Source organism: Salvia miltiorrhiza, chromosome 6 (assembly GCF_028751815.1).
Source record: "Salvia miltiorrhiza cultivar Shanhuang (shh) chromosome 6, IMPLAD_Smil_shh, whole genome shotgun sequence".
Taxonomy (NCBI): Eukaryota; Viridiplantae; Streptophyta; class Magnoliopsida; order Lamiales; family Lamiaceae; genus Salvia; species Salvia miltiorrhiza.
Genome location: NC_080392.1, coordinates 8,502,526 through 8,514,666, shown reverse-complemented (window position 1 = coordinate 8,514,666; position 12,141 = coordinate 8,502,526). Strand labels below are relative to the sequence as shown.

Below are 12,141 nucleotides of genomic sequence, written 5' to 3'. Positions count from 1 at the left end.
CACATGGGCCAAGCCTAGAGCCCATTGCACTTCTATAGGTAAAGGATGCATTCAGCAGATGGCAATGAATAGAGAGAAGTCAAGAGAGGCAGCTAGATTAGAGTGAGGCCTAATTAGTCGAGAGATAAGGGGAGCCTTAATTAGTGGATGTAATTTCTAATTAGTTGGACTTAATTGAACCCAAATTCTTTCTATTTTGAGTTTGGACCATTTAAATGGAACAAATAAATTTAGCAAGGTGGCCAGTTTTATTGGAACAAATGGAATAATGTTTTAATTAAAAAGTGGGAGGGATCCACATGTTCTCTTTAGTACAATTAGGGCCCCTAATTTGTTTTCTTTTATGAATTGAGACATTAATAAATGAGATAACTAAAAAAAATTGAGACATTATTAATGGAACAAAAAAAAGCATTTATTTGGTGAAATTTTGTAATAATTAAAGTTTATTTCCACCATCAATTAAATGTTCAAGTTTCGTTATAATATTTTGTAATAATTGGACTTATTCTTCCTGAGCTTATTATGTATTTTAATAGGGCGTCATAGCAAAGAAGTTGGCATCCTTTGAAACTATATATGTTTCCTGGAGGACATTGATTTCTCCTTCATTGTATGATAAATAGTAAATGATTGTTTATTCATGGACTCAAATATATTTAAAATTAAACATTAACAACAATTTCATACAAAAGTCCTCCCCAATATATTTAATGCAATAAATGGTGTTGGTGGTGGTTAACAATTGTGTCAAAGCGTACTAAACTTACTACCCCTACTTGAGATTTTTCGTTAATTTTATATACAATCAATAGGTTTGTGTCCATACACAATTTTGTAATTTATGGAGCAGAGCAAGGTGTCTTGTAGTTTCTGGTGAGAAGTTGCACCTAGCCAACTAAATTATTTCTTCAGACAGACTGACACAATATGTACAAGTTAGGTAAGTTGCAGATTATTTTTGTAGCTATTATATACTCTCTCCCCCATGTTACAAATGTCTCATTTTTCACAATGAGATGTTCCGTTACAAATATCTCATTCTTTTTTTGACAATATATTATCACTTTATATCTAATATTTTAAATAATTTCTATCAACCCACTTTATCTATTTTCTACACATTTCTTAATCTATGTGCCCAAAAATAATGTGACATTTGTAATAGAACGGATGGAGTATATATAAGTAACAATACCACACACATGCGCGCACACACCACACATATATATATATATATATTGCATATAAATTATTGAACTTTTAACAAATTTCATTTTACACATCAAATTCAAAATTGTATTAAAATTATTCAATTATTTTTTGTTTTTATCTTGATATCTCAACCGAATTTCGATTTAGTGACATATGACATAAATATATTTGTACGATATGAATATGATACATATAAAAAAATAGAAACGGCGTGGTATTGTCATTTCTACATTAGACAATTAAAATATAAATTCCTAGATCTCTTTTATCCTTATTTCTTCTCATCCCCTCTCCTGACACTTTCTCTCCTCAGCTTCAAGCCTCTTGCTAATATCTCACAAGCTTGAAGTCATGATTTTTAATTTGCCCTAATTTAGTTAGATTTTAATTCAAATGCAAATGAATTCGTTTTAATATGCCCAAACCAACATCCTGTTTTAATAATCAACGGATTTGAACACGTAGAATTTCAGACAGCCACTTCAGCATTAAGTTTGACCGAAAAATGAGCAAGATAGCAAAGTGAGAGAAAATAATAATAATTGAATAATTAATAATATTTAAAAGTTGGTGTCCAAAATGAGAAACTTTTAATATAATAATAAATAATTTTAATATATAATTTAAAGTTGGTTGTGTAAAATGATTTTTTTTAAGTGCAAGTACCTATATGCAATTAATTTAAAGTTAAATTAATCACCTAATACTGAAGGGCTCGATCAAATTCGAACCAAATTGCTTTTTCTTCTTAGTTATGACATGATAATCCCATATAGTAAACAAGTTACTGTTTTCTATTTTGTTTACATATTTCCAGTGGATATATAGATAGAAAACATTGATGAAAATGAAATCAGTAATATGGTGGATTAGAAAAATGACCATCTATTTTGATTTGAAAATTGCATATCGCTACCAAATTATTTCTTTGCTTTCTTTTCCTTTGAACTTTAATTTTTGTTGCTGATGCTTTTTACCCATTATTCGACTTTTTTCCATTTTCCCGTTGTACCTTAAGGCTTAACATTCATCCCCCGACCCCTTTGAATTCATTTTTAGTTTTTTTTTTTCTATTTAAAAAAGAACAAAAAAAAAACACGAAACTTACGGCAGAAACCTCATTTATAATTCGATTTTAGGTTTTTAAAAAACGAAAGTACTATAGGTCTACCTCATTTTAATTCAATTTTAAGTTTTAAAACACGAAAATTACTACTCCATCCGTCCCACGAATCTTGACACATTTGGTTTCGACACGAAAATTAAGGAATTGTAGATTAATATTTTAAGTATGTAGTTAATAAAGTACTCAATTTCACAAGATAATGCAATATAAACACAAAACAACTATCAACGCTCAATTCCCCACAAAATTGACATAATAGGAACATTAAAGACCATATTAAAGATAGCATTATTAATAATTTTCTTTAACAAACAACTATGAAAGTGGATGAATATAGGGTTGATGGCCGGAAAATACATGAACTATCACGGAATTTGCATTTTGCACATGACCTTCAAAAATAGCTCCACAATATATCACCTTTTGATTTATTTGCAATTTGCATATGCGTTGACCATCCCTTAAATCCTAGATACGTGTCTCCCGGAATTTGCAGACGTGGACGCACCAACGGTCATATAAAACGATATCGTTTTGTCAAGCTTTTTTAAATAAAGAAAATTAAAAAAAAAAGAAAAAAAAATGTTGTCGCCTGCGCCGTCTCCCCAGCTGACCACTTCCTCATGAACTGCGGCTCCAGCGCCACCGAGACCCTGGATGTCGACCATCGAATCTTCACAGGTGATGACCCGCGCTTCTGACGTAACTCGTCTCCTTCGAACCCTATGAATTTACCAATCAACAAAGAAATAAAATAAAAAAATAATAGTTTCCAACTTGGGTAGCTCAGAACGAAGCAACAGTTGGATTCTTTGGACGATCGATCAACTCTTACTTAACAACAGGTTTGGAAAGCAGCTACCTTGAGCGATTGGTTAGCTTAGGAAAGTAGATCCGTTTTTAGAAGGTTAGACAAAACTAAAGCAAAAAAATCCTCCAGAACCAAGAGTTTAGTCCCCTTTTTCCCCAAAACTCTAGATCCCCAAATCTGGTGGAGGGCGGCGGATCTTGGGGGAAAAAGGGCGTCAGAACGGGGCTGCTTCGGTGGCCTCGGATGCTCGGTGGTCGGGAGAGGAAGTCGCGGCGGCAAGGCTCTGATATTAAAGGTTGACGGAGGCGATTGACAGCGAAATCAGAGGTCGCGTGGTATGGCGGAGGTTGTCACGAATCTCAGCCGCCGCTCACCTGCTGCTTCACGCCCCCACCACCTCCGGCTGCAGGTATTCCGGGTGGTCACGAATCTCCGACCACCACAACATCACCGCCGCAACACCACCATAGATCTGCAAACCAAAATGAAAATCCCCAAATCCTCAGCCACAAAAAAAAATCCTAGATCTGCAAATCTGCGAACCCTCGAAGGCGACAAAGATGCCGAATTGGATGAGGAAGACGACGAGCCATTTCCCCAAAAGCAGTAGCAGCTATCTGACTTGCCGAAACCCGCTGCCTCCGCTTTTGAAATGACGGAAAGACACTCGCCGCCGCCCCCAAATCAAGCAAGAAATTGAAGAAGAAGAAGAACAAGGACGTGTGGACCAAGATGACATTTTTCTTTATTTTTTTTTACTTTTTCTCCTTATCAAAACGACGTAGTTTTGAACGCGTGACTTGCCAACGTGTAAAAAATGCCACAAATTATGTCATGTAATGTTAAATAATGTTCATGTCATTGCCGGTCAAACTTAAGAGTAATCGAAACTTTCGCCGTGTGCAAATTGCAAATAAATCAAAAGGTAATGTATTGTGAAGCTATTTTTGAAGGTCATGTGCAAAATGCAAATTCGGTGATAGTTCGTGTATTTTCAGCTATTAACCCATTAATATATTCCCTGTCACATTCAAATTTCAAAAGAAAAAATTAACTTCAAAAAGCATACAAATAATAGCTTCCTATAGTCCGATTATCACATTCAAGTCTTACGGTAAAATTATATCATTCATTCCTGAATCGGCTTAACAATTATCACAGCTTAACAATTATCACATTTAAGTCTTAAATTGAACAACTAGACATGTAAATTATTGATCAGGTAATTCACAAAAAATCAAGTACCATGAATCCTAAGTCGGGAATTGGAAAAAAAAAATCAATATCAATAAATTAAACACACAAATTCAAGCAACCACGTATAAGCCCTAGAACCAGAAAGAAACTAATGAGACATAGTAAAACAAACCAAAAACATAACTAAAAGAAAAATCAATTGAAAGAACAACGTAAATCTTCAATTTTGCAGAAATCTGATCCAAACTCTATAAACTAAAAAGCAATAAAATTATAAGTCTATGAATATGAAAATATGAATACAGAGCTCTAAATAGGTCAACAATGAAACCTATTTATAGGCCCAAGTGATAAACTTAGTATAAAAATCGAAAAATAACAGTTAAAATTCAAAAATAGATCTAAAATGAAAATATTGGCAACCCACTCCCGCAGATCGCCGATATCATTTTTTGCTCCTTAATGATTTCGGCGATCGCCGATCTCGTGCGTCAATTCAGCATATTCAGCGATCACAACGACGATCGCAGATCTTGTTCCTCAGCTCAATGTAATTTCGGTGATCGGAACGACAATCGTTGATTCTTTCTCTTTTTCTATCATTTCTTCATTTCTTTAACTTTTCCTCGACTTTTGGGCCCATTTCTCTTCATTCTCATCCCTCAAACATACTCCATCAATAATATTGTTCTAAAACACTCATTTATACACAAAACTAGCCAAAACTATACCAAAGCGTGACATCATAAAATAACATAAATTCATATCCAAAAGGCATCACGCAAAGCACAATTCCAATACTATGCAAAGAATACAATCCATAAAATTATACAAAATCAGTGTTTATCAACTGTAGACTTATTTATTTAGACTTTTGTTCGGATTGAATGTTCTTGATTTATTGTTGTTGTTGGGCGTCGTGTTGGTTTCTTGTTGTTACAACTTCAAAATGCATTGATTGAAGCCGTATTTTAAAAAAAGATAGTATATGTTTGTATAAAGTATTTTTGTGTTGTATTTGAACACAAAAGACGGGTTGGTGCAACGAAGAAGTGCTTGACCTTCCTTTCCAACGCCGAGAGTTCAATTACTGGCAACAAACGATCATATCTTTTTCAGATGAAATTTGATTAATATCGCCCAATTGGTTAATCAGTTAACTGAACTGTTGTTCGGGTGCGGTTACGGTTACTGAAATTACATGTTTTCGGTTACGAGTAATTGAAATTTTGATTCAATTAACCCGTAATCGAACCGTTTACCGCCCCTATAAAGGATGAATGACGAACCTCACGTGATAACAAAGGCTCAACAATTCCCTTTGAGCGATTGCAGTTTAGTTGTGATTTATACACTGCCAAGTTGATAATTGAACACTATGAATGATGTTGAGACTTTTGTTTGAATATATACGACCTATATGACCTATATGGCTTATAGATTTGAGTAATTTTATACAACCTATAAAGCTTATGAATTTGGATAATTTTATAATTGAATTATAACATAGTTATCGTATTTTGTATAATAAACCATTTTATGGAAAATGATAAAAATTCAAAAATTTTAAATAGAAAACAAAAATTTAGAATATTATATAATAAATGCATAATTTAAGGACACAATTAATGAAGTACTAGTTTTTATTTATTTTATGGTGAGGTGCAAAAAAAAAATTACCTCAGATTTTTGAACGAACTGAATCATCAAATTTTATACGGTGAAATATTTTGTAAAAATACCAAAAAATTGGAATTCTTTATCAAAAAACAAAATTAAGTATATTTGTGAAAACGCTAATTTTTTTTGGAGGCGAAAAGAAGATTATTTTAAAAACGCTAAAAATGTGTCAAGATGAAATTTAATGACACGAAGCACTGTGAGCCCAAAAAATAGAATCACGTGACAGATACACAAGCCAACGGCAGATTGGATGAAAAGGCGTCACGTGAGTCACGTGAGCGGGGGCCCCCGCATGCCAACACCCAACTCAACTCAAACCCATCCGTCCATCCAATCCCCTAACGAGAATCAGAATCCCACGCGCCGCCCTGGCGCGTGTCCACACCGCTCCTTATACTTATTTTGACAACCGAATCAAGCGAAAAAAACCTTCACACTGAAAGACACACGCACACAGTAATATATATGTCAACACAGTTGCTGAAGAAGAATTTTTTCCCCTTTCTTCTCTCTTCACCCTCCCTCTCTATCTCTCTAACTCTTAACCCTAGTGCTGCTGCTGCTGCTGCTGTTAGAAGTGGGATTAATCTCCATCAAGTCGTTTCACTTATTAGATCCAGCCGAAATTATGCAGCCGCCGAGATCCATATGTAGGGTTTGATTGCCCGCTGAATTTGGCGTGCTGAGTTGGGAATTTCAATCTAGAAATCAGAGGGGTTTTGTTGATGGAGCCGCGAGTTGGAAACAAGTATCGACTGGGTCGGAAGATTGGCAGTGGATCCTTTGGAGAGATCTATCTTGGTAGGTTTTCACTTTTTAGTTGAATTTCTGGGCTTTGCTTTTCTGGGTTTGCGTTAACTGATTTAGTGCTTGTGTATACAGGGACAAATATTCAGACTAATGATGAAGTGGCAATTAAGCTAGTAAGTTCTAATATTTCGCGTATTTCTTTTTCATGTGTTGCTAATCGTATCTTCTCTGTTGAATGACGGGGTTTCTTCATTTTCATAGTAGTGAAAATTAATCTTCTCGTGGATTTTTCACTATTTGCTTGTGTTTATGTTCTTGTCGTGTAAGGTTGAACTTGACTTGTATGCTCGGATTAATCCACTTGCATTTTATGAGTTTTGATTGCTATGACTGGTTTGGTTATTTTTATGTAACACAAAGACTCGGCTTCAATTTGGATGGAAGGTAGGTTACAATATCCTTCAGCTCTAGTGTTCTCGTTTTCTTTCTTCTCTGAATTAAGGGTTTTATTGTTTTTTCATGATTGAGTGGCTTGTTATGTCTAGGCTTTCTCAGTTTTGTGCCATTAACATATTTTCTTCACCTCGGTGTTACTTGCTTGTGAAGCTGTTTCTTATTTACCTTGTATGGAACTTGGTGGTACTTGTAAAACTTATTATTAAAAAGCACATTTCTGTGATTTGGTTGAGCAAAAGAGAAGAGTTTATCTGAATATTCAGTTAGATATGGAAAATCTAAATTCGCCCTTGCAATCTTGACTAACATACCTTCTTGCTGGAGCTCTTTTGTTCCTTGACCAACAGATCATGAGATAAGTGAAATGTTGCTAAGTTATCATCTGTTGCCTGTTTAGGTGCCCCGGATTTTATATTTATCATATCAGCACAGATTACATACTTATAGATTATTGCTTCTGGTTTGGTGTTCCTTACATATTGTCTAAAAGGACATTAGTTTCTTTACTTCTAGAACTCAATTTTATAACTTGGTGGGTATAGCATTAATAGAATATATGTGTTGAAAAGTTATCCTCAGAATTTTTTTAATAAGAAATGTGTGGAAATCTAGTCGTAATATTATTTCTTGTTGATACAACGGATGTTGCAATGTTATCTTTTTTATTTACTACCTGAAGCATGCTTAATGACTGCCCTGACCCAACAAAAAATAAATGAAAAATATTGGTTGATGTGTATGTGAGAATTTCAATAATACAACTACTAAGTGCAGCAGAACAGATGCATGTTATGTTCATAGCAATTGAATTGGGAGCTCCATTCTTTGTTTCTGAAGTTATCAATAGGAAATTCTTCTTCATGAGATCAGTTATATTTTTTTATACAAAGAGTGCCTCATTAGATCAAAATCTTGGAAGAACCCACACCCCCAAAGATTTAAAGTTTAAGAACATTGATGGTGATGTTTGTGGTTCCTGAGAGATGGAAACCATTGCAACTTCAAACCTTCACGTACTAAGCTCTTATTTGATAATTAAGAATCAGAAACTGAAATGGCATTTATATTTATATTGCAATGTAGCATCATATTTAAGAAAATGTTGCATGTGCTGAGGATGTTGTGCTGCAAATTCAACAGTATTTTTGGCTATAGTTTTTAATGCCACCACATTTGGCGTTTTCAGGAAAATGTGAAGACAAAACATCCTCAATTGCTCTACGAGTCAAAGTTGTACAGAATTCTACAAGGCGGAAGTAATGATTCAAGCAGCGTTCACTTCGTTATTTGCTTACTAACCAAATTTTTGTTTCAATCATGTCATGAACTCTAATTTTAGCCACGACACTGCAGCTGGGATACCGAATGTAAGATGGTTTGGTGTGGAAGGAGACTACAATGTTCTGGTTATGGACTTGCTTGGACCCAGTCTGGAAGATCTTTTCAATTTTTGCAGTAGGAAACTTTCTCTGAAGACAGTTCTCATGCTTGCAGATCAAATGGTCATTATTTTCATATTTTAGCTTTATCTCTTTTGTAATCGCCTTCCTACTATAGATTTTTTTTTCTTAGCATTAGTTTTACATGGATGTATTTATTTATAAGGTTTGCCTTATCGTTCTGTCAGATTAATCGTGTTGAGTTCGTCCATTCAAAATCATTTTTACATCGAGATATCAAGCCCGATAATTTCCTCATGGGCTTGGGACGGCGTGCCAATCAGGTCCTTATCTTGCCATTTTTTTTGTGTGTAATAGCAGAATTTGTTTGCTGAATGTAATTTGTGTCTGCTGGCATTATTATTAGGTATACGTCATTGATTTTGGTTTGGCAAAGAAATATAGAGACAGTTCTACTCATCAACATATTCCTTACAGGTAAGATGAGCATCGGTATTGCACTAGAAATTCAAATGTGAGAGATTCTCACGATTCTTGCTCAATCTCTCAAATAGCTACACTGCATCGAATTTGATTGTTTAGTTTCAAGTTATATAAGATTATGGGGTGCAGTCATCACTCATCAGTCATGTATGTAATCTAGGCCATGTGAACTTCCTACCGTCTTAAAGAGTTTTATGTTTATAGCTTTTGAATAGAGAAATTAAATGTTGGCACACTAATAATTGGTTTCATATAAACAAAAGCTGTCAAACTCATTATGTATATTTCAATTTATTCTGAGAAACTGTGTCTTTCATTTCGTTTTTCAAGTCCTGGTGGTAATTGGGATGCAATATTTTAAACAGTTTCAATTTCTAAAGAGTAAGGATGCAATATTTTAAACAGTTTCAATTTCTAAAGAGTAAGCCGGTTAACATTAATTTAATTGTTACTTAGCCTTCTTGCTGGTGCTTATTGACATTACAAACATTAGTTCTGTAGCATTATTTATTATTTTCAACAAATTCTGAGCTATTAAATGTCTGTTTTTATTTGCATGATATGATCTTTCATGGGTCTGGTCCAAAATATAATTAATTTGTCACTTTCAATTTTAATATAAATTTAAGTCCCATCTCGCTTTCACTCATAGACTTAATTGTGAAGTTTTGTAGATTAGACTGTTTTCACGCGGAAGTGTTGAGGGATCTGCTGGAGTAAAATCTTTATTGTGTCTTTGAAGTGCCAATTCTTTAAACACTTGTTGTCAGTTAACTTCTGAACTATGGATCGGGGTTTCTCTGTCTGAAAAGTTTAATTTTAATCTACATTATTGCAATCGCTGCAGGGAGAACAAAAACTTGACTGGGACTGCACGATATGCCAGTATGAATACTCACCTGGGTATAGGTATATTTCTTTATCTTGCCATGTATTATTTGAATATGATTACAACACTGATTTCTGGTACAATTACTACTTTATTGAGATGCTATTGATATTGACCATAGAACAAAGCAGGAGAGATGATTTGGAATCTCTTGGATTTGTGCTGATGTACTTCTTGAGAGGAAGGTAACCAATTCATCATATTTTGTAGTTTCTGCTGATGTACTTAGAATTGCCAATTGACATGCCCTCTGTACAGTCTTCCTTGGCAGGGACTTAAAGCAGGAACTAAGAAACAGAAATATGAGAAAATAAGTGAGAAAAAGGTTTCAACCTCTATAGAGGTAAGTTTATCATGGGAAGCTGTGGTTGGACCATGCTTGCTTTATGTGGATGTATAAATGCTGACTTACATTCGTTCCAGGCCTTGTGCAGGGGTTATCCAACTGAGTTTGCATCATATTTTCATTATTGTCGTTCACTGCGCTTTGAAGATAAACCAGAATATGCTTATCTTAAGAGGATATTCCGTGACCTCTTCATTCGTGAAGGTTTGGATATTTCTTCCAGTTTCCCTACTTTAGCGAACACCATACTGTGGCACAATTCATTGGGCTTTGAAGGGTGATAAAAACTTTAACTGTTTCCATACATTTTGTTTTCCCTGCAGGTTTCCAATTTGACTATGTTTTTGATTGGACTATCTTGAAGTATCAGCAGTCTCAGATGGCTGCTCCTCCTTCACGCTCTCTTGTAAGTGACTAAAATCTTTAAGCGTTTAAAGCATAATATCTCAATTTATGGATGTGTTTGCCTCTCTCAGGGCCCAGGAGCTGGGACAAGCTCAGCCCTGCCCCCTGCGGTTCCCAGTGGTGAACGGCTGCCTGGTATGTTCCATTCTTTGCAATGTGGACTAAACAATATCACATCTGAGCTTTGTATCTCGTAGTGTGTTACTTCTATTGATCTGGCATTTTGAGATCTCTCCTTTCCTTATTTGACTTAGCAGCAGGTGATGAAGAAGGAAGGGTAGTTGGCACTTCTTCAGGAGATCCTTCAGGAAGAAGATCTGGACAGATTATAAATGCTAGAATATCTAGAGAGAAGAGTCCAGCTGCAAATGATTCAGGAAGCAAGGATGCTTTGGTGAGATATTAATTCGTCATTTTGGTGGTTCCAGATTTGATAAGGGGCTTCAATTGGTGTATAATATACAGTAGATGAAATTAGAAAAGACATTTCATGATATAACTTTAAAAAATCATATTGGTTTCCTTCAAGATTAAAATTAGACACGTAGAGTTGGGAGTCAAGACTTGGTTCAAGTATTTACTGCTATGATCTTGTACAACAATGATGGTTATTAAATCCCTCTTTTCTTTTTTTGTTGCAGCTCTCAAGCTCCACTTTCTTCGGAAGGTCTAGCGGAACACTGAGACGCGGTACTGTTTCTGGAAGCCGCGAAACTTTTACTTTGGGAAATGATTCTGATCCCACTCGCTCTCGGACTCCCGAGGCTAGTCCAGCTACTGCAAACAAAACATCAAGTGGGCAAAGAAGCTTTCCGCTTGGTGGATCCTCGAATGCAAAGCATACCTCTTCTGGGGTGAATAATTCTAGCATTAAGAACTATGACTCTACAATAAAGGGTATTGAGAGTTTGCATTTCGATGATGAAGAGAGGTTTCACTGAAAGAACGGTAAGCACATGCCTGTAAATCATCAAATTTGTGTGATTTGACCTGAGCAAATTTTTAACTTTGTTGGTAACTCAACTCACTGTCACTGGTGGAGATATGAATTCAAACTCGAGAAATGAGTTGTTGGTGACAAGGATAGATAAAACTCAAGTGGGTTGTAGGGGTGCGTCTGGTTCGAGTTGGGAGTTGTGGTGTGGGTCTATTTTTTCCATGTGCCCTTCTCTTCTTCAGGTCTGCCTGGTCTTGAGTGTAAAATTGGCCAGTGGTCTTTACAAAGTTATTACCAATTTCATATACTGCACTTTTTATTGTAACCCTTTCTAACAATATCTTGGCACAACTTGCTTTTACTGCTTACTCATCTCTGTATCATGCTTGTTGTTGATATATTTAATAATTGCAACTTAGATTGCTGTTTGCATCTATTGAATT

At 35.2% G+C, this 12,141-nt stretch overlaps 1 protein-coding gene across 2 annotated transcripts; it reads left to right on the top strand.

Annotated features, from left to right (window-relative positions):
- Window positions 1-6,387: 6,387 nt before the first annotated feature.
- On the top strand, window positions 6,388-12,134 carry LOC130988434 (casein kinase 1-like protein 2). 2 transcript variants are annotated; one of them, XM_057912267.1, is made up of 14 exons: window positions 6,388-6,833; window positions 6,915-6,955; window positions 8,425-8,494; window positions 8,592-8,740; window positions 8,866-8,961; window positions 9,045-9,115; window positions 9,969-10,030; window positions 10,132-10,195; window positions 10,269-10,353; window positions 10,434-10,560; window positions 10,680-10,762; window positions 10,833-10,896; window positions 11,019-11,155; window positions 11,403-12,134. In XM_057912267.1, the coding sequence occupies exons 1-14, from the start codon at window positions 6,758-6,760 to the stop codon at window positions 11,700-11,702; spliced, it is 1,425 nt and encodes a 474-aa protein (XP_057768250.1). In that variant the 5' UTR covers window positions 6,388-6,757; the 3' UTR covers window positions 11,703-12,134. The 2 variants fall into 2 exon arrangements, with proteins under 2 accessions (XP_057768250.1, XP_057768249.1); XM_057912266.1 differs by having other exon boundaries at window positions 11,016-11,155.
- Window positions 12,135-12,141: the final 7 nt, after the last annotated feature.

Bases quoted from the DNA above. Each gene is read 5' to 3' on its own strand.
- LOC130988434 (XM_057912266.1), top strand. From the start codon at position 6,758: ATGGAGCCGCGAGTTGGAAACAAGTATCGACTGGGTCGGAAGATTGGC. The intron at 6,834-6,914 runs GTAGGTTTTCAC...TTGTGTATACAG, and splicing joins CTTTGGAGAGATCTATCTTG to GGACAAATATTCAGACTAAT. The intron at 10,031-10,131 runs GTATATTTCTTT...TATTGACCATAG, and splicing joins GAATACTCACCTGGGTATAG to AACAAAGCAGGAGAGATGAT.